Source organism: Camelina sativa, chromosome 20 (genome assembly GCF_030686135.1).
Source record: "Camelina sativa cultivar CO46 ecotype springtype chromosome 20, ASM3068613v1".
In the NCBI taxonomy this organism is placed as follows: domain Eukaryota; kingdom Viridiplantae; phylum Streptophyta; class Magnoliopsida; order Brassicales; family Brassicaceae; genus Camelina; species Camelina sativa.
Genome location: NC_141899.1, coordinates 2,032,559 through 2,049,367, shown reverse-complemented (window position 1 = coordinate 2,049,367; position 16,809 = coordinate 2,032,559). Strand labels below are relative to the sequence as shown.

The window sequence follows — 16,809 nt, the reverse complement described above, 5'->3', positions numbered from 1 at the left end:
GGCTTATATTTATAGGGATCTTACCCAACTAGTCTATCCAAATCATACATACTCATGAAAAAAAGAGGAAACAATTTTTATTCTACCGTCTCATATTTATCCTCATAAAAAAGGAAATAATCTCAGCAAAAAAAAAAAGGAAAATTGTTATTCTTAAAACAAATTAACTTTTAGTTAATTTTTATTTTTTAAAAACTAGTATCTCTTTCCCCAAGAAACGAATCCCCTGAAAAAATCCGCACATCACGTAAGCAAATCTCTCACTAAAATTTTCACAGTTTTCAAGATCCAAACAAGAAACTAAACAATGAAGCTCCTGGAAAACAAAACAAAACAAAGCCACAGTTAAAGATATCATCAAAGGATAGTAGCATTATCATGATGTTGAGAATGTCATGAACAATCCAGATTTTGCTCGATCGTGTTCTTGTTTCTTCAGTATGTGGCAGTAGTTAAGCTGGCATAACAGATAATAAAACAAAACAACAATCAATATCTGTTTTATGATTCTTGATGAGAGGAGAGAAACAAGAGAACTAACTAACCTCCATGCGGAATAGACTAGTTGGTACAACGATTCCTGCACCAACTGAGCTTCTGAATGTCTCCAAGAACTTTGGACCACTGAAGTTCCTATACTTGTTCTCTGATAATTCCGCCATATTCCCAGCACATGCAAACACATGTCCGTGGATACCTCTGTCTCTGAACCATTTCACTGGGAAATCAAAAGAAAGGTCTGCAAATGCAGTTACCGCAACATCCCCTCCCACAAAATCTCGCTCATATGTGCCACCATTCTCCTCGTCTTGTACTTCCCTCCTTGGCTCGTTAGGACCCAATCCCCTAGTCTTGAATCCCCATAACGCAGATGGTCCTCCCAACGAACACACAGGTGATATGTTTCCACCTAAGAAGAACCTCTCAGGTACATAAGAAGCTCTGCTCTTGTATCCACTTCCCCATGGAAATGTGATTCCCCCAGATACACCAAAGTTCAGAGCAGCACGGTAAAACCCGAGTGGAACAGCATATCGGAGATCGACTTCCTGAAAAAGGACAAGAAAACGCTCAACATGATGTATGGCAAACATCCAAAGAACCACAGATGTTATCATAGGGCTAACCAATCTTTTCATTTACTATCACAATACATAAAGAGTAACAGACGTACTTGGGAAGTTTGGATAAATAGGACAAAAGCCTAGACAAGGAACTACGTGCCATGGAAGTTGTCTGAGTAAATTATCTATGCTACAACTTTCCACAGTGTAAAATAAGTGAACGCAAATGCTGGCATTAAGAATGAAGAAATCCCAAACCTGACGCAAAAACCGGAGTGTTCGACTATCAGGTGCAATACCACCTATTTGAGACGTAGTGATGAAAGAGTACCCTTTTGTTGGCCTCAAGGGTGAGTTTCTCTTGTCAAATTTGAAAGTATACTTCAGAGCAGAAACCAAATTATGACCCAGCTGTCTCCTAATTGATGTTGATGCCATTTGCGATGGGTCAATCAGGTTACGCCAAGCAGTAGTGTAGACCAGCTCATGATACTTGCTAGCAATAAGCCCGAGGGAAAGACCAAGAGCACGTTCTTTATAAGACGAAAACTTAAGCCAGTCTTGTGTAGAAAGGTAAACCCGCGACGTAAATGGAGTAGGACGCCCTCTGAACCTTGGCAGATACATACCCAAACCGACCTCTGCAGAGTGATCACATCCATAAGCAAGAGACCCGTCCCAGATATCTCCATATCCAAAAATGTTCTTGTACTTCAAAGAGCCTTCAAGGCTTGATGATCTAGCCTACAAGAGCCACACGAACAATTCCAGAATCAAATACTAATCCAACTCTAATACTAATCCACTGAAACAAGAAAGACGAAAGTGATATATACCTCTGCTTTAGTGAAGGTTCCGATTTGGCCAGTGATAGGGCTTTTGCTTTCAACAACATGGATAACTACATTGGTGGTACCAGGAAGCTCGGGAGGACCAGAATCAATCGTGATTTTGACAGAATCAAAGATATCAAGAGCTTGAAGATTGAAATTGGCAACCTTAGAGGCCTTGAGAAGCTCCTGCAACGTAGTCGCTTCCCTCACAACATCCACCTCAGCTTCGATGACGTGGTCCTTCGTCTTCTCGTTCCCTTTGACGATCACGTCGTGAACACGAACCGGGACCGGAGCTGCTCGCATACGACGGAACAGTGACTCAGCTTGGATCCTACTCGCGATTGCATCCTCTCGCGTTTGGGGTTTCCCATCGTCTTCTTCTTCCTCATACTCTTCCTCTTCTTCTTCTTCGTCGCCGTTGATTTCTTCTCTATCATCTTCAGATTCGAGTTTGGGCGTTGATGGATTCGATTCGGGAGTCTCCGCCGGATTCGCCATGAGAAAATGCAACTGAGGAGGATGAGATGAGCAAATCGGCGAAATCAATTTGACGGCTCCTCCAAAAGCGTTTTCATTATTCTTGTGAATGAATCGAATCCCTTGCTGCATAAACCCGGTTTTATGGTTAACCGTTGACCGGATTAGCCGGTTAGCTGGTTATTCGGGGTCAGTGGAGCCTCTTTCTCTTTCAAAAGGTTTAAAAACCAAAAGGTGTGGAATCTTTTCAAATTCATATATCCCTCTCTCTCTCTCTCTCTCTCTCTCTCTCTCTCTCAGTCTCTCTCTGGAGAAGTAAAAAAATGGCGAAGAACGAGAAATTGTTGGCTTCACTGATCGTGGATATCAAATCATACTCTGGAAAAGACCATCTTCTTCCATGGATCCGGTAATTGTTTTTTTTTTGTCTTTTCGTGTCACTATTTTTTTGTGTTGACGGTTCTGAAGCATTAAAACCTAATTAAAAAAGATGTGTATTTGATTAATGGGTAAATCTGAAACAGAGGTGTAAAGAAGATGAAAGAGAGCTTGCCCACTCAAATATTGAACGAGAAGCTGCCGAGGTTTTTGCAGAAATGTGCAGAGTCTTTTGAATCTGATAAGAGATATAAGAACGATTCGCGTTATATTCGTGTTTGGTTGCAGCTGGTATTGAACCAACACTCTCACCCTCTTGATTTGGTATTTTGATTTGGTTGAAACTGATCTTGTTTTGTGGGGTTTTTTAGTAAGAGCAGTGGATAAAATTGTTACTGGAATCATATATGGTTGTAAAGATCGAAAATTTAAAGGGGTTAGAACTGAGCTTTGTCCAGATTTGTACTATGGAAGTAAGGGAGAGATGAATATTCTGGATTTGAATGGTTTGGGGTTTGTATCCCTGATGATTTGTTTCAGTAATTGTGCTTAAATAGTTTGTTGATAGCAGATGTTGTTGCTTAATGAACTTGTTGGTCTTAATTGGGTGATGATGAATTGTTTGGCTAGATGGACTTTGTAGACGATCCAAGAGCTCTCTTAAGAACCATGGAAGCAAAAAGTATAGGGACCAAGAGGTCACTGTTCTACCAGGCTTATGCTCTTCATTATGAGAAGATGAAGAGATTTGAGGAGGCTGAGAAAATGTACCGTCTTGGAGTGCAAAAGTAAGTATTCTTAGAAATTTGTGTTTGATAGATGGTTAAGAGTACAGCTCTATTTAGCGATTATGCATATGCAACATATGAATATCAAATCTATACTTGTATTCAGCTTATATATTCTCTAAGTGAGTTCTTGTCATGATCATTCCTGGTATCCATCCACCTGCATGATATGCTACAAAATCAACTACACTCAATTCATTATGTGGAAATGAGGAATGTAATAAGAACAGTTTGAGCTAGCATATGTGATATGTTGAGACATTGATTAAATTGAGTGGATATCTCCTATTGTCCACAGCCTTGCAGAACCCATGGATGAGTTACAGAAGTCATACTTGCAATTCCTTAGTCGCATGGAGAGGCACAAAAAGAAAAAGACACAGGTACTGTTTCCATAATTTGATTGCTCCGCTTGTATAATTTCTTTCACGTTCTGCAGATGTCTGAATTTATGTTTCCTCTTGCAGCGTCAGGAACAAAAACTGTCTGGAAAACACCAGAAGGTTGAGAGGCAACAACATGAGCCAGTGTTGAATTTTGTTGATAAAGCCATTGTAGGAAAGCCTGAAGCAGAAAATGCTTGCCATCACGGTTTGGTGGATCCCACAATAAACATGAAGGAAGCCATGAATGCAATCAACAACATGTTCAAAGAGCCTATAGAAACTGCTCCACTTCAGAGAAGATCACGACAGAGAAGTCAGAACAAAGAAAATCAAGGAGGCAACAATGGTTTTGAAGTTTTTGTGGACGAGAGTTTTGAAAGTGAAACAGGGTCAAGTGGAAAAGCAAAAACTGGTACTACCCAGGGATCCCAGTCTAATCAAGAGTCCTTTGAGATATTCATTGACGATGAAAACGCTGATGAAACTACGGATGAAAATGATGAGGATGGAAAAGGTTTTGTCTTTCTCCTGCCAAGAGACCATTCACCTGAAAGTTCTGAAGAAGCAGACAGAAACAGTCCTCCTCGGCCTAGATTTAGAGAAGACACAGTTGTTCATAGATTTGTTGGTTCAACCATCTCCGATGAGCCAGAAGCAGTTGAAAATGCCTGCCACCATGGCCTTGTTGATCCTACAGTCAACCTAAAGGAAGCTATGGAGGACATAAACAACATGTTTGGCGAACCAATAGATTTTGTTAGACCCAACCGCACTAAAAACAGAGGAAAAGCAGTAGTAGAGACGAAACCAAATCCTGCTGCTGGTTTCACAATACTCGAGGATGATGATGATGGTAATGATGAAGAAGTTGAGCAAGAACATCAAAGGAAGAATCAGCCATCTCAGATACCGCCTTCAAAATCAGATGAACGTGAACTATTTGAGCCAACGGTGTGCACAAAAGTAGCCTTGGATGAGATCAATAAATTGTTCGCAATGCCAATGGATTTCTAAGGAACAAGGTATTTGGTTCCACTCTTGTCTTTCTCTCATAACTTATGCTTAGAAGCAGGCAAAGTTTGTGGTCGATGTTCCTGTTTTGTATCTCTGTTGTGTTGATTTATGAGAAATCTTTGTTCTTGTTGTAACTTGCAGACATTTGTGTTGTGTCGTAAGGTTTGAGATTTAAAATGTTCATGTTGCTATGACTAATGATTTTGCCGGTCTTTAACTGAACAAACTCGATACAAAAGAGTACACGAGTCCCATTACAATATTACTCAGCATTTTACAAACAATTGACCAATCATAACACCAAAAGAAACAAAATAGAAACAAATCAATAACAGTGTGTTATATAATTAGTATACGATCATCTTCAAAACCCGAATCAGTAAGTGGGTGGTGCAGTCGTGGGGCAATGGTCAGGACGGAAAGCCAATGGACCAGCAGCGTAAACTACAGCCTCATAGTTTGTCCACTTGAGCCTCTTCTCTTCATACCGTAGCGATGCTCCATCGAGAGCATTGTTAATGTTGGAGAAGAGGTTGCAGTCTTCACGAGGAGAAGAGACGAGCTTGGCTCGGCAAGAGTGAAGAGGATGGTCCAAGAAATGTGGAGTCATCTTGAAACCTTTGAGCTCACCGTAGAAATGGCCGTAGGAATCAGTTTTAAAGACTTTGTAGAAACTCACTTGTTCTCTATGGTTCTTGCATATAATGCTGACTTTAGCTCCGGCTATGGCTTCTGCTCCGGCCAACGACCATGATCCGAATTTGTCGCAGGATTGGCAGTACACCATTCCTTCCACTGCAGCTTCCACGGTTTTCACGGCAGGGTATGCGGTGGTTGGAGGAGGAGGAGGAGTGTAACCGTTGGCCAACACCGCTGTAACGATGAGTATGACGAGAACGGAAAAGGCTCTTGAGTTCATGTTTATTGTTATGCACTCTGTTTCTTGATTAATTTCTTGATGTGTGTCAGGGGAGAGAAATACGCATATATATAGAAACACATAAGGACTGGTATTATATAATGTTTAGTGTTTCCGAGAAAATTGACAAATTGTATAAGACGTGTGTGCGACTAATTGTGGAGATTAACATGGTGGTAGCTGCGGCTTATTACGTGACTGCCATTTTCTTTGTCAACGGAGTATATATATATTAAACTATTGTTTGCTTATATGCGAGTAAAATACTAAATAGAAGAATATGTAAAAAACCTTATAATAATTAAGTTCAGATGTTTCGGACAAAGCTAAGATGATAATGTATGAAGTAGTCATAACCAATAATAAAAGGACCAAACAGAGGTAAAAAGAACGGTGGTTCTAAATTATAATTTTAGAAGTCTACGAACTCTCTCTACGAATAGCAAAACAACTAGGGAACACATGGTCCACAATAACCTTTTTTAATTTAGAAATCAAACTTTACATGTTAGGTCCTCTTGCAATGAGAATGTCCCCATAAGGCTGTGTTTGATTCACCTTGATGACTCCGCGAGTCGCTAACACTGGAAATATAAACCATATACATGGTCAGTATTGTTTTGAATAATTGTATTGCTCATATAAGTGAAATTTGAAGTGAAGAAGTTAGTACCACAGGATTGAAAGAAGAGTTTAGCTGCAGCGTTTCTGTCCATTCCAACAGCGAGCTTGTTAAGAGATTCCACTTGAGGAGCTCCAGGTGTTTCAAAGTGTGTCTTGAGATGACTGTGTTTCGTTTAATACATCTCATCATTGTCACTCAGTATGTAGATTTGGCAAATATTGAATCACTTACCTTTTGATGCTATCTGTTATCCTCTCGTCTGATTGATTGCACGCTGGATTTTGAGTCTCTGTACATCCAGTTTCAAATAGTATTTCTGTGAAGAAAAAAAGAAGCCAAGTTAAGGTGTGTAAGATGGTCTTTTGAAAGTTTTAGGATCAAAAGACAATTAAAACTTCTACCGCTATCGGCTCTGAAGCGCTTTTCAGGTACAATCGAAAACTCAAAGTCATATTCATGGTGATCCCACGGTCTCTCTTCCGCTACTGGTTCGAGCCCTCTTCTTGGTGAGGAATTTGGCCTTTTTAAATTGGACCTGCGACTGATTTGGTAAGCGGAAGAAGAAATTAATGATCCTCTTCCTATGCAAAAATTATTTATAAGTTGCCATTGGGTTTAGTATCACAGAAATTTAGAAGTGTTCTTTACCTTTTAGAGCTGATCTCTATGTTGTTAATTGAAGCTGCTCCACGTGCGGATGGTGTGCTAGGCATGGATCTCACGTCGTCTCCTGTAATTCACATGAAAATCAAATATCTAACGACAGATATTCCACAATACCAAACTATGATCTGATGACTGAATAAAATAGAGAAGCTTTTAACCAGAATAGAATGGCGTAACAGTAATATCAGCAGCCTGGCGGTTAATAGTTTCAGGGCTTGCTCGAGATCCAGCCATCATGCTTTCTACTGAAGCACCTTTCCCAGTATAAATTGTCCGGAGTCTTTCTGCGGGACTACCAAGATTTTGGGAGCTTGTGTCACTGCCCTGATGCTGCATACATCCACACTCAGTTACAGAGTATATGAAACTGTGTCTTTCTCTTATAGATACTAAATTTTCAGGAAAGAATATGCTTCCGCGTCTTACATGGTTTGTTTGATGCTGGTTCTGCATTCTCTCCTCAACAAACCCTGGAGATTGTTCCGCGCAGAAATCAGGGTGTCGAGTTTCTGCATTGGCATTTCCAAATGTCAGATCCCTTTCAACAAGGTTAAAATAAAAAGAAACAGTGATGGATAGAGAGAGACCAGATGATGAGGTTTTAAGTACTTGAGTACTCTTTGTCCAAAGCTCGTAAAGCTGAGGAGGGTAAGAACTATCCACATGATTTTCGAGGAGTAGTGTAGGTGGCATATTCGCACGTTTGAAAAATTTCATTTCTGCCCGGATAGTTCCTCGAACCTACAAAAAGATGCCAGATGTAAGGCCAACATGAGCACCAATTAGTACATTAAAGGCCAAGGCGTTCACTAATCTGAACCTTTCTCTTTTCCCCCCTACAGAGAATGTGAGAAGTATCTTGGAGCCATGACTGGTAAACATGACCAGCAATAATAGTCTGCTCATAATCCATTTCTGAAGTAGCTGTCTTTCTTGTTCTTTTCTTTGCTGGCTTTGGTATATCTTGTTCCTGCATGCATAACAAACCCCAACTCAATGTCTTTTCTCACTAGATGAAAGTATTCCTAGTAATAGCAAATACCTCTCTGTCCGGTATGTTTTGTTCCTCCCTCTGCTCAGCAAATTCGTCCCTACCATGCTCCTGGCGCTGGGGGCTTGTGGGGTTGACTCCTGCAGATGGCTACAGATTAGTAATTTTTTTCTGGTCTGTTCATGAAGCTCAGTGTTATTCCCTGGTTATATACTGTACATGATTATCATACTGGAGACTCGCCCAAGCCATTGTTATTGGCTTCATAAAGATAACACTTTCATCTTTGACTCAAAAATTCATATCCCCATACAATAACCAAATGTCAAGATTATAGAATAAAAGACTGACACAACTCTCTACCTTCGGGAATGTCCTGCTCCTGCTGACGAGGTGGTGATGGGATGAGAGTTGTAGGTATTTCAGTGCCTTCTCTTGGATTGAAGTTCATGTTCATCTGTGTTTCATCATCTCCTTCGATGTCAAATCTGAGATGCCATCAAAACGCAGAATAGAAAAGAACAAAATCATCACCAGAATTTTGCTGAAAGGTGGATGAAAGAAATTACAGAAATAGCGAAGCCGTACAAACTTCCACCTTCAACAGTTACTGGAGAAGGTTTAAAATCTGGGAATTAAAGACCAAAGACAACAGTTATTGGATTGAAATCTCACCTTTCAAAACGATCATATGTTTCATTGTTGGTCTGGAATGAACCATGATACTCAAAGAGTGTGATATTCTCAGCATCAGCTGAGAACGATACAGAAATTGGTGAGCGTATTAGCATAAAGTTATTAACATGTCGTTTATTCACGAAGGTTATGGCTCACGATAGTAACCTTGATGGAATTGCTGTCCAAGATCTTCTGGCTCAGGGTTATTGTTAACATTGGATTCATCCAAACGCTGCAAAGAGATAAAAGCCACGCAATGAATTAGTTCAACGAAAGATGCACATTGGTTTACTAGGAGATGAACACTACAAAATGATCAATTCACATCAACAGTTGCATCTTTTGTGCATTGTCCTTTTCCACAACGCATAGGGTTACACGTTAAATCTTGAGCGATGTTCAAATGATTTTGGTTTGAGTTCATATGCTTCAAGTTCCAACAAGATTTTTCTCAGAAACATTCACATGCAGACTAAAATGAGGCTAATCATAAACCACATGCTTGAGTTGGACTAAGTCTTAGATGCCCTTTATGCGCCAACTTCTTTCCTCCACTTCTATATCTTATACATTGTTTTAGTCTGGAAATTTTAAGCCATCTAATCCACAAGTTGTACGTAATGTAAAAATCGTTTGTGAGACATAAAAGGAAATAAAGAAGCCAATCCAATCTGGGAGAGACAGGGAATCGAATAGGGTTACCATTGAAATATAAGTCTGCTGAAAATCCATGTAATTGCCAAATTTAGGAGCATTACGAGTCTGTTCAAAATCACCAAAATCAGCTTCTTCGTTCTCAGGCAATGTGACAGCTTCTTTCCTGCAAACAAACAAACCAAAACCATCATTTCTACTCTTCTTCACGACATTGTTCTTTGGATTTTGGATTTTACTTCACAATCCTTCGATGGCATGAGAAGCTGATGTGAAAATAGTAGTAATAATACCTAGCATGGGTTCTTCCTTTAGGTAGTAAAGTGGGATCCGGAACAGCTTTTGTGCGCCAAGCTCCATTAATTTCAACCTGAGAAAGATAAACAAACACATGTGAGACAGAGAACCCAGAAAACCAAGTACCGGAATATGATTTTGACATGAAAGAGGATCGGAGAAGATTTGATTACCACAAGGCGATTAACATCATCTGAAGATATTTAATGGAGAAAAAAAAAAAAAACCCAGAAAACAAATATGACTCATTAGTTCCCAAAAGAGGAGAGTGGACATTGAAATTCAAAAGAAAAAAGATGAATCAGAAATGTACCGAATAGGAGCTTCACTTTCCTCTCATAAACGATCACAACTCCACCTAACGAAAGAGACAAACATTGAGATCAAATCAAAGTATCAAACCCAGAATGAGAAGAACAAAATTTCTATAAACGAAACATACCCATAAGAATACTGGAGAGTCTAAGAGCCATCGGAACCGACGGATTCAAAATCTCTTCGCTGTGAGAAATGGAAAAATCAACGTCAGCTTTCATGGCAGGAACACCCAAAAAATCAAAACGAAACAAAAAAAAAAAACAAAATCAAACGACAAACAAAGATCTCCTCTCCGCTCACCAGATTTGAATGATATCGAGCTTATCCAGTTTCTTCCGATTGATCTTCGCGTGCAACGTAGCGGCCATCCTTAAGAAGAAGAAAAACAAAAAAAAAACAGAGGTTGGAGAGATTAAACTCTTGCACAGAGATCAAACAGGAAACCACAGTGGCGATGTTAAGCAGTAACAAGTGCGTGATCGGGACGACGAAGTTCCCATCCCGATTTCAAAAACCGATACAAAAACAGAGGTTGTAAAATCATGAAAAAAATCAGAAAACGTTTAACTGAGAAGATTCGACTCACCATATCTGACCCAACGGAGCTTTTCGAGCTAAAAGCTGATGTGAATAAAACATGATTCAACTTCAAAAACAAACAAAAAAAAAACTCCAAACTCAGGAAGAACAAAAAAGAGAAAGAGAAGCATATATTTGCGTGGAGCAGAAGCTGAATCTGATTTAATTTTACGCTTTTTTTTTTTATGTGTAAAGTTGTCTGTAATATAGAGATTTATGAATCCGCCATGAGAGCTTTAAGAAGGGAAAACTCGCAGTGCTGGGAGAGGACGAGTGAACATGTCAAGAAATATGGCTAAAGATAAATGACAGTGACGAAAGTTTCACCAGTAACCCTCTCATAGTGTGACACGTACACGGATTATAAGTAACCACAAGTGACGCTAGAAAAAACTTTTGAATTCCGTTACCGCAGCAAGGAGGACCCCACACTGTCACTATCAAACTCTCTCCCCAGTCTCACATTTTCCTACTACTGCCTGCCATTTTGCAATATGAAAAACGACACGTAGTCGTTTCTTAGAAAACTGAAAACGCTCTGATGTTTGCCCTTCACTCTCTCTTCAGTCTCTTCATCGGCGAGAGCTCGGACAATTAAAAAAACTCAGAAGATATGATCAGCCAAAACGACGCCGTTAAGTTCTTCGTCACACTTGCTTTTCTCACTGCTACTGTCGTTTCTCTTCCTTCTTCACCGGATCGATTTCTCAAATCGACTTCGACTTATCTCCGATCACCGGACGAGCCTCAAGAGTACGAGGAGCTCAGGCTTCCCCTACCGTCCGATCACCTAACGCCGTCTTGTTCTCACGTCCTCCTCCGCCACTCATTCGCTAACACCATCAACGGACCTCCCTTTACAGCTCCATACACTCCACCTTCCGGCTGTACATCGCCGCCGTGGTCTTATGTTGTACTTGACCTACGCGCCGCCTCGAGTGGCGATCAGTACGACCGTATCTCCGCCTTGTGGCTCGGCGGGGTGGAGTTACTCCGCACCAGTACAGCGGAGCCGAGTCCATCGGGAATCTTCTGGAATGTTCGGAAAGACGTCTCTAGGTATTCCTCGCTCTTTATGAGAGCTGATTTAAATGTCACAATGATGCTCGAGAACATAGTCAACGATGTTTACACAGGCATCTATCATATCAATGTCACTCTCATCTTCTACGAATTCAATCCTATTGCGTCAAATTTGAAAGTTAATAGCAGATTAGGGTTTGTGGAATCACAGAGAAGTGACAAAACCCCTGCGGATTTGATAATTCCGGTTTGTGACGAAGGGAACAGAGGTTTCTGGTTCATGATCGACAACTCTGCAGAAACATACTCGAAACGAATTCAAATGCCGTCAAACACTCGTCGGATTGTGCTGGAACTATATGTATCGTTCCATGGAGACGATGAGTTCTGGTATTCAAACCCGCCAACCTCTTACATCAGAACGAATAATTTAGTAACCGGGCGTGGCAATGGTGCATACCGGGAAGTTTTTGTTAAGATAGATGGGAGATATGTGGGATCCGAGGTGCCATTCCCGGTAATCTTTACAGGTGGAACCAATCCCTTGTTCTGGGAACCAGTTGTTGCAATTGGTGCATTCAATCTACCTTCCTATGACATGGACTTGACGCCATTTCTCAGTTTGCTTTTAGATGGAAAGTCTCATGAGTTTGCACTTGGGATCAGTGATGGGATATCGTACTGGCTTGTGGACGCTAATTTGCACCTCTGGTTAGATCACGGGTCTTTGAATGTTGAAGCTGGGTCTAGATTCTACGATAGCCCAAGTCGTTGCATGGTGAGACAAGAAGAGTTTGAACAGCTTGATGGGTCGTTTAGGGTTGAAGCAGAGGTTCATAGTGAATATGATGGCTGGGCTAGATCAAGTAAAGATAATCTGACCACCATGGTCAAGAGCATGTTTAAGATTGGCAGCTTGGTGAGGTTCGAGGGAAACGGAACATACAAGAGGGTTGAGCAGAGGGTGGAGACCAAACGCATCGTGGAGGTGACTTCTGATACGGGTAATCCAGTGAACCGAGTCGTGCACCAGCGAACATATCCTCTCACGGTGATCACTTCTACTCTTAGAGGGTTAACCAATGACAAGGATAGATATATGCTCGTGACCAATGTTTCACACGCCTTGAATGAGACTCATTCAGATGGAGAGGCTTTGACCCAAGTTTTCAACAGACAAGACTCGGAGGGTTGGATGGAGGTGGAAGATCACAATGTCTTGGCCGGTGAAGCAAGCACAAGACAGAGGCTTAGCTACATCGATGAATTCAGCTGTTATTCCCACACAATCGTTGCGGCCAATGGAGAGATTGCCCAAGACAGTTCATCTGATTCTTGCACTTCGTCTTCATCCTCAGAAGACAACACATTCACCAGCTTATCATAACCATTGTGAAATCAAAGATGAAACACTGTCTTGTATAATAGATACTTGTACTACTAAGCATGTTCAGGGTCAAAGGAAACAACTGTTTTTGCGCAAAAGGAAACAAAATTGTAGGATCTAAAGCAGAAACCGTAGTTACAATGCTTTTGCTTTTGTTCATTCAATTATCCCGCTACCTCCATTGATATCGACTTCTCCCATTCCAGTGTCTTCTTCTTCATCTTCGCTTCCCTCATCTCCACTGAGTTCTTCATTATCCATTCTAAGCTTAGCCATGTGCTCAGCAAGCAATTTATCATCGCGTTCACTCACCTACAAATGTTGTAGCACATTAAGGTCATGGACCGAATAAAATGAGTGATTGAAGTAGTAAATTCAGCTTGTCACAGAAAAAGGATGTAAGACTTACCGCACGAGCACCTTCTTTAACAACAAGTTTCCCCTTTTGTTTCTCTATTGCAGTAATGCATGCTTCAATTGCTTTATTCAGAGTTACTATTCCTTTTTCCTACTCAATCAGATAAATAAAGTGTCAGGGTGACCAAGAGTTTTACTGAAACATTAGGTTGTAAAACTCATATTGAACTGCAGTTATTCATGATGGTTGCGCGGAAGAGTTGAATGAATATGTGTAAGGATTTATGGTGATGTTACAGTGTAAACCTCAATGTATTTTAAACCCTTCTCCACGTTTAAACAAGGGACAAACCCAACAACATAAACATACCTTGTCAAGGGTTTGCGTTGTAAGTACATAGAGTGGTGGTGCAACAAGCTTGATTTTGACAGGACAATCATCACAACCTTCAGCCTCTGCCTTCTTCATGGCTTCCTGAAAAATCATACTATTATTATTGCCAGACAACTTATGCTAGCAAGTAGAAAACTCATCTTAAAATCAAAAGATAAGAAATAGAAAAGACTGACCTTGATGTGTAGAACTCCATCAAACTGAAAACACTTCAATTCGATATCAGCACGGATCTTCATTGGCTGTGGTGTCATTCTCCTCTTAATGTTCTTAACAAACGCATCTTTCAATTCTTCAGTCACAGCTGGAACGACTTTGGTCACCTTTAAAAAAAAAAAATAGGATAAGTCTCCATGGATCAAACTAAAACAATGACAAGGAAGGTTGTTTAAGGCATATAGTGTTACCTCCACACCATCAGGTCCTGTTTCTTTAACTTCTCGGGTAAGACCATTGAAAACTGAATCAGGATCAGTGACAACAATTTTGAAAGCCTAAACAACAGAGTCCAAAGTACACACTATCACAACAGTTCATATAAGCAACAATGAGCCGTTTAGTTAACAAAAGCTTCGGAACTATTACCTCAAAAGCATGTCCATGCTTCTTATACAATGGCCAGCCGATGTTTACGTATAGCTCCTACAAAAAACGAAGATTTTTTCTCACAAACTGGAAACCAAAAGAGAAAAGTGGAAAATGATACGCATAACTGGACCTTGTTTCAATTCAAGAAGAAAACAACAAGATACAGATCAAGCTAGAACATTGAAAACGACCACTAGATTGAAACTTTACAGAAATTGATTTCATGGCCATAGTGTAAGCTTTAACATTATCAGTTTATCACATCAACAATGGCGAAAATTTGATTTGTAGTCATCTCCAGAACATATTGGCTAGAAGAAATCATTGGAAACACAAATTCATATAATCTTAATCTCCATCAAAGTTATCCTAACTAAAATCCAAGAACTAACAAGTTCAGCTTATCATTCCAAATCAAGTAAACAAAATCGAAGCTCCTTGATCGAGAAGAGTCGCTAAAAAATCAAAATCAATATACCTCCAAATCGACACCAACAGTCTCGGCAACATGACGCATGATAGAGTGAACAAGCTTGCTCTTATTATACCTCTCCTCACAAGTCTGTATGTCCTCTTCACTAACCCTACGCTTACTAAGATCGATAAAACCTCTCTCGTTATCGACACGAAGGACCATAAAAGGCTCGATGCGACCGACCTTGATTAAGCTACTGATACTACGAATGCGACGACGAGAGAGCTCAGATAAGAGGATCATTCCTTCGATGTCGTTGTACTCAAGGAGAGAGACGTAAGCTCCCATGTCGGCGATGTTCTTCACCTGAATCATCACCGCCATGTCTACCTCCGGGTATTTGGATTCGTACATACGACATTCCAGATTCGGTGCAGAATTCGCCATGGTTTTGAGATTCTCGAGAAAATATTTTGGGAGAGAAGTCCGAAAATTACAGAGAGGAAGAGTTTCTTAACAAGAGTCGCGAAATTGAGTTTGAGGGGTTAGTGGTTTAGGATTTAGAAATAATTTTAATCACTTTAAAAAGTTACGTGTAAAATATGTTGTTATTTAATCAAAACTCTTTAAAAATGTGGTGTTATTGTTTGTGGATTGGTAAAAAGTTATCTAAAATTTTGATAAATTTAGTGTTATTGGATTAAGACTCTTATATAGTCATTAAAAGTTTTATGTTATTTAATTAAAACAAAAAAAATCTCGGATTGTTAATGAATTCAAATTTTGTGTTATTGGTTTCGGATTTTATATCATTTACTTCATAACAAAAGTAACGAAAACTCTTTCACCAAATGGAAAAATTTTATGAAAGATTTTACAAGATAAGTAAACACAAATCAGCAAGATTTAAAATAATTTCCTAAACAATCTCTTATAGAATCCTTTATTTTTCATTTCTAATTTTCTATGATTTTAAAAATAAGCAAGATTATAATTAATAATTTACCATAAAAATATTAGATGTGCATAGATGATAGGCAAAAATAACATTTTCTTATGACATATGATGTAAATATAAGAAAATTTACCATTCCTTTACTAATATAGTAGAAATGTTTTGATTAATGTAAATTTGTAAACCATCTTGCCACCAAAACTTCTTTTGATTAATGTAAATTTGTCGCGTATTTATACACTATTAGGAGCACTTGCATACCTCAACCATCATGTGTGTGCACAACATTTGCAAAAAAAAAATCATTACTAATCCAACAAAATATTGTTTATCCTCTTTGTTTGTTTGTTTGTTAATTTACAAAATTATTTTTTCATTCATATTTTCTAATCATTACTAATCTAACAAAACATTTCTACTATATTAGTAAAGGAATGGTAAATTTTCTTATATTTACATCATATGTCATAAGAAAATGTTATTTTTGCCTAAAACTAATTTATACAAACACAGTCTATCATCTATGCACATCTAATATATTTATGGTAAATTATTAATTATAATCTTCCTAAATAGTATTATTATATATAAAATGTGGAAGTAGCTTTGACAGTGACCATAAACTGGGACATTTCTCTCTTATTGTGGTAATAGATCTCAGATTAATTTACAAAATTATCTTTTCAGTTGGGAAAAATAATTATCTTTTCATTCATATTTTTTTAATCATTACTAATCTAACCAAACATTTCTACTATATTATTAAAGGAATGATAACTTTTTATTGTTTTCATATCATACGTCATTAAAAATTTTATTTTTGACTAAAACTGATTTATACAAACACAATCTATCATCTACGCATATCTAATAAATTTATGGTAATTTTTTAATTATTATCTTCCTAATATTATAAACAATTAAGTTATTTTTGAAAGATTAGTACCATTACTATAGTACAAAAATTAAATTCTTTAGTAAATAAAATTTATTTTCATTTTCACCCATTTAATAATATTA

General features: G+C 38.8%; 6 protein-coding genes across 7 annotated transcripts; 2 read left to right on the top strand and 4 right to left on the bottom strand.

Annotated features, from left to right (window-relative positions):
* Positions 1 to 150: 150 nt before the first annotated feature.
* LOC104768747 (uncharacterized) lies at positions 151 to 2,599 on the bottom strand. Its single transcript, XM_010492781.3, has 4 exons — positions 1,901 to 2,599; positions 1,323 to 1,808; positions 546 to 1,049; positions 151 to 457 (listed from the first exon to the last, which is right to left on the bottom strand). The coding sequence occupies exons 1-4, from the start codon at positions 2,507 to 2,509 to the stop codon at positions 377 to 379; spliced, it is 1,680 nt and encodes a 559-aa protein (XP_010491083.1). The 5' UTR covers positions 2,510 to 2,599; the 3' UTR covers positions 151 to 376.
* A 54-nt stretch (positions 2,600 to 2,653) lies between these two features.
* Positions 2,654 to 5,141, top strand: LOC104768744 (uncharacterized). The gene is made up of 5 exons (XM_010492779.3): positions 2,654 to 2,786; positions 2,902 to 3,046; positions 3,386 to 3,543; positions 3,842 to 3,926; positions 4,011 to 5,141. The coding sequence occupies exons 1-5, from the start codon at positions 2,701 to 2,703 to the stop codon at positions 4,941 to 4,943; spliced, it is 1,407 nt and encodes a 468-aa protein (XP_010491081.2). The 5' UTR covers positions 2,654 to 2,700; the 3' UTR covers positions 4,944 to 5,141.
* Positions 5,133 to 5,927, bottom strand: LOC104768746 (non-classical arabinogalactan protein 30-like). The gene has a single exon (XM_010492780.3). It carries the CDS (start codon positions 5,860 to 5,862, stop codon positions 5,320 to 5,322), a length of 543 nt encoding a protein of 180 aa, XP_010491082.1. The 5' UTR covers positions 5,863 to 5,927; the 3' UTR covers positions 5,133 to 5,319.
* Positions 5,928 to 6,141: 214 nt separating this feature from the next.
* LOC104772128 (sister chromatid cohesion 1 protein 1-like) lies at positions 6,142 to 11,768 on the bottom strand. Of its 2 annotated transcripts, XM_087504678.1 has the most exons (20): positions 10,678 to 11,768; positions 10,392 to 10,460; positions 10,216 to 10,274; positions 10,087 to 10,131; positions 9,947 to 9,966; positions 9,770 to 9,846; positions 9,525 to 9,642; positions 8,988 to 9,054; positions 8,820 to 8,898; positions 8,508 to 8,632; positions 8,196 to 8,284; positions 7,974 to 8,123; positions 7,741 to 7,894; positions 7,580 to 7,662; positions 7,312 to 7,483; positions 7,136 to 7,217; positions 6,889 to 7,028; positions 6,719 to 6,803; positions 6,536 to 6,648; positions 6,142 to 6,446 (listed from the first exon to the last, which is right to left on the bottom strand). In XM_087504678.1, the coding sequence occupies exons 1-20, from the start codon at positions 10,728 to 10,730 to the stop codon at positions 6,364 to 6,366; spliced, it is 1,863 nt and encodes a 620-aa protein (XP_087360804.1). In that variant the 5' UTR covers positions 10,731 to 11,768; the 3' UTR covers positions 6,142 to 6,363. The 2 variants fall into 2 exon arrangements, with proteins under 2 accessions (XP_087360804.1, XP_087360805.1); XM_087504679.1 differs by lacking the exons at positions 9,525 to 9,642; positions 9,770 to 9,846; positions 9,947 to 9,966; ... (2 more) ...; positions 10,392 to 10,460; positions 10,678 to 11,768 and adding an exon at positions 9,148 to 9,285.
* On the top strand, positions 11,284 to 13,188 carry LOC104768742 (peptide-N4-(N-acetyl-beta-glucosaminyl)asparagine amidase A-like). The gene has a single exon (XM_010492777.3). It carries the CDS (start codon positions 11,284 to 11,286, stop codon positions 13,078 to 13,080), a length of 1,797 nt encoding a protein of 598 aa, XP_010491079.2. The 3' UTR covers positions 13,081 to 13,188.
* On the bottom strand, positions 13,097 to 15,516 carry LOC104768743 (eukaryotic translation initiation factor 2 subunit alpha-like). Its single transcript, XM_010492778.2, has 7 exons — positions 14,898 to 15,516; positions 14,417 to 14,473; positions 14,239 to 14,325; positions 14,008 to 14,154; positions 13,808 to 13,912; positions 13,490 to 13,588; positions 13,097 to 13,392 (listed from the first exon to the last, which is right to left on the bottom strand). The coding sequence occupies exons 1-7, from the start codon at positions 15,279 to 15,281 to the stop codon at positions 13,237 to 13,239; spliced, it is 1,035 nt and encodes a 344-aa protein (XP_010491080.1). The 5' UTR covers positions 15,282 to 15,516; the 3' UTR covers positions 13,097 to 13,236.
* Between the last annotated feature and the right edge of the window lie 1,293 nt (positions 15,517 to 16,809).

Bases quoted from the DNA above. Each gene is read 5' to 3' on its own strand.
- LOC104768747 (XM_010492781.3), bottom strand. From the start codon at position 2,509: ATGCAGCAAGGGATTCGATTCATTCACAAGAATAATGAAAACGCTTTT. The intron at 1,050-1,322 runs GTTTGGGATTTC...GTCCTTTTTCAG, and splicing joins CACTCCGGTTTTTGCGTCAG to GAAGTCGATCTCCGATATGC. The intron at 458-545 runs GTTAGTTAGTTC...CTGTTATGCCAG, and splicing joins CTAGTCTATTCCGCATGGAG to CTTAACTACTGCCACATACT.
- LOC104768744 (XM_010492779.3), top strand. From the start codon at position 2,701: ATGGCGAAGAACGAGAAATTGTTGGCTTCACTGATCGTGGATATCAAA. The intron at 2,787-2,901 runs GTAATTGTTTTT...AATCTGAAACAG, and splicing joins CATCTTCTTCCATGGATCCG to AGGTGTAAAGAAGATGAAAG. The intron at 3,927-4,010 runs GTACTGTTTCCA...TTCCTCTTGCAG, and splicing joins ACAAAAAGAAAAAGACACAG to CGTCAGGAACAAAAACTGTC.
- LOC104768746 (XM_010492780.3), bottom strand. From the start codon at position 5,862: ATGAACTCAAGAGCCTTTTCCGTTCTCGTCATACTCATCGTTACAGCG.
- LOC104772128 (XM_087504678.1), bottom strand. From the start codon at position 10,730: ATGTTTTATTCACATCAGCTTTTAGCTCGAAAAGCTCCGTTGGGTCAG. The intron at 9,643-9,769 runs GTATTATTACTA...GTTTGTTTGCAG, and splicing joins AAAGGAAGAACCCATGCTAG to GAAAGAAGCTGTCACATTGC. The intron at 7,484-7,579 runs GTAAGACGCGGA...GGATGTATGCAG, and splicing joins ACCAGCATCAAACAAACCAT to CATCAGGGCAGTGACACAAG.
- LOC104768742 (XM_010492777.3), top strand. From the start codon at position 11,284: ATGATCAGCCAAAACGACGCCGTTAAGTTCTTCGTCACACTTGCTTTT.
- LOC104768743 (XM_010492778.2), bottom strand. From the start codon at position 15,281: ATGGCGAATTCTGCACCGAATCTGGAATGTCGTATGTACGAATCCAAA. The intron at 14,474-14,897 runs GTATATTGATTT...CGTTTTTTGTAG, and splicing joins CTGTTGGTGTCGATTTGGAG to GAGCTATACGTAAACATCGG. The intron at 13,913-14,007 runs GTCAGTCTTTTC...ATGATTTTTCAG, and splicing joins ATGGAGTTCTACACATCAAG to GAAGCCATGAAGAAGGCAGA.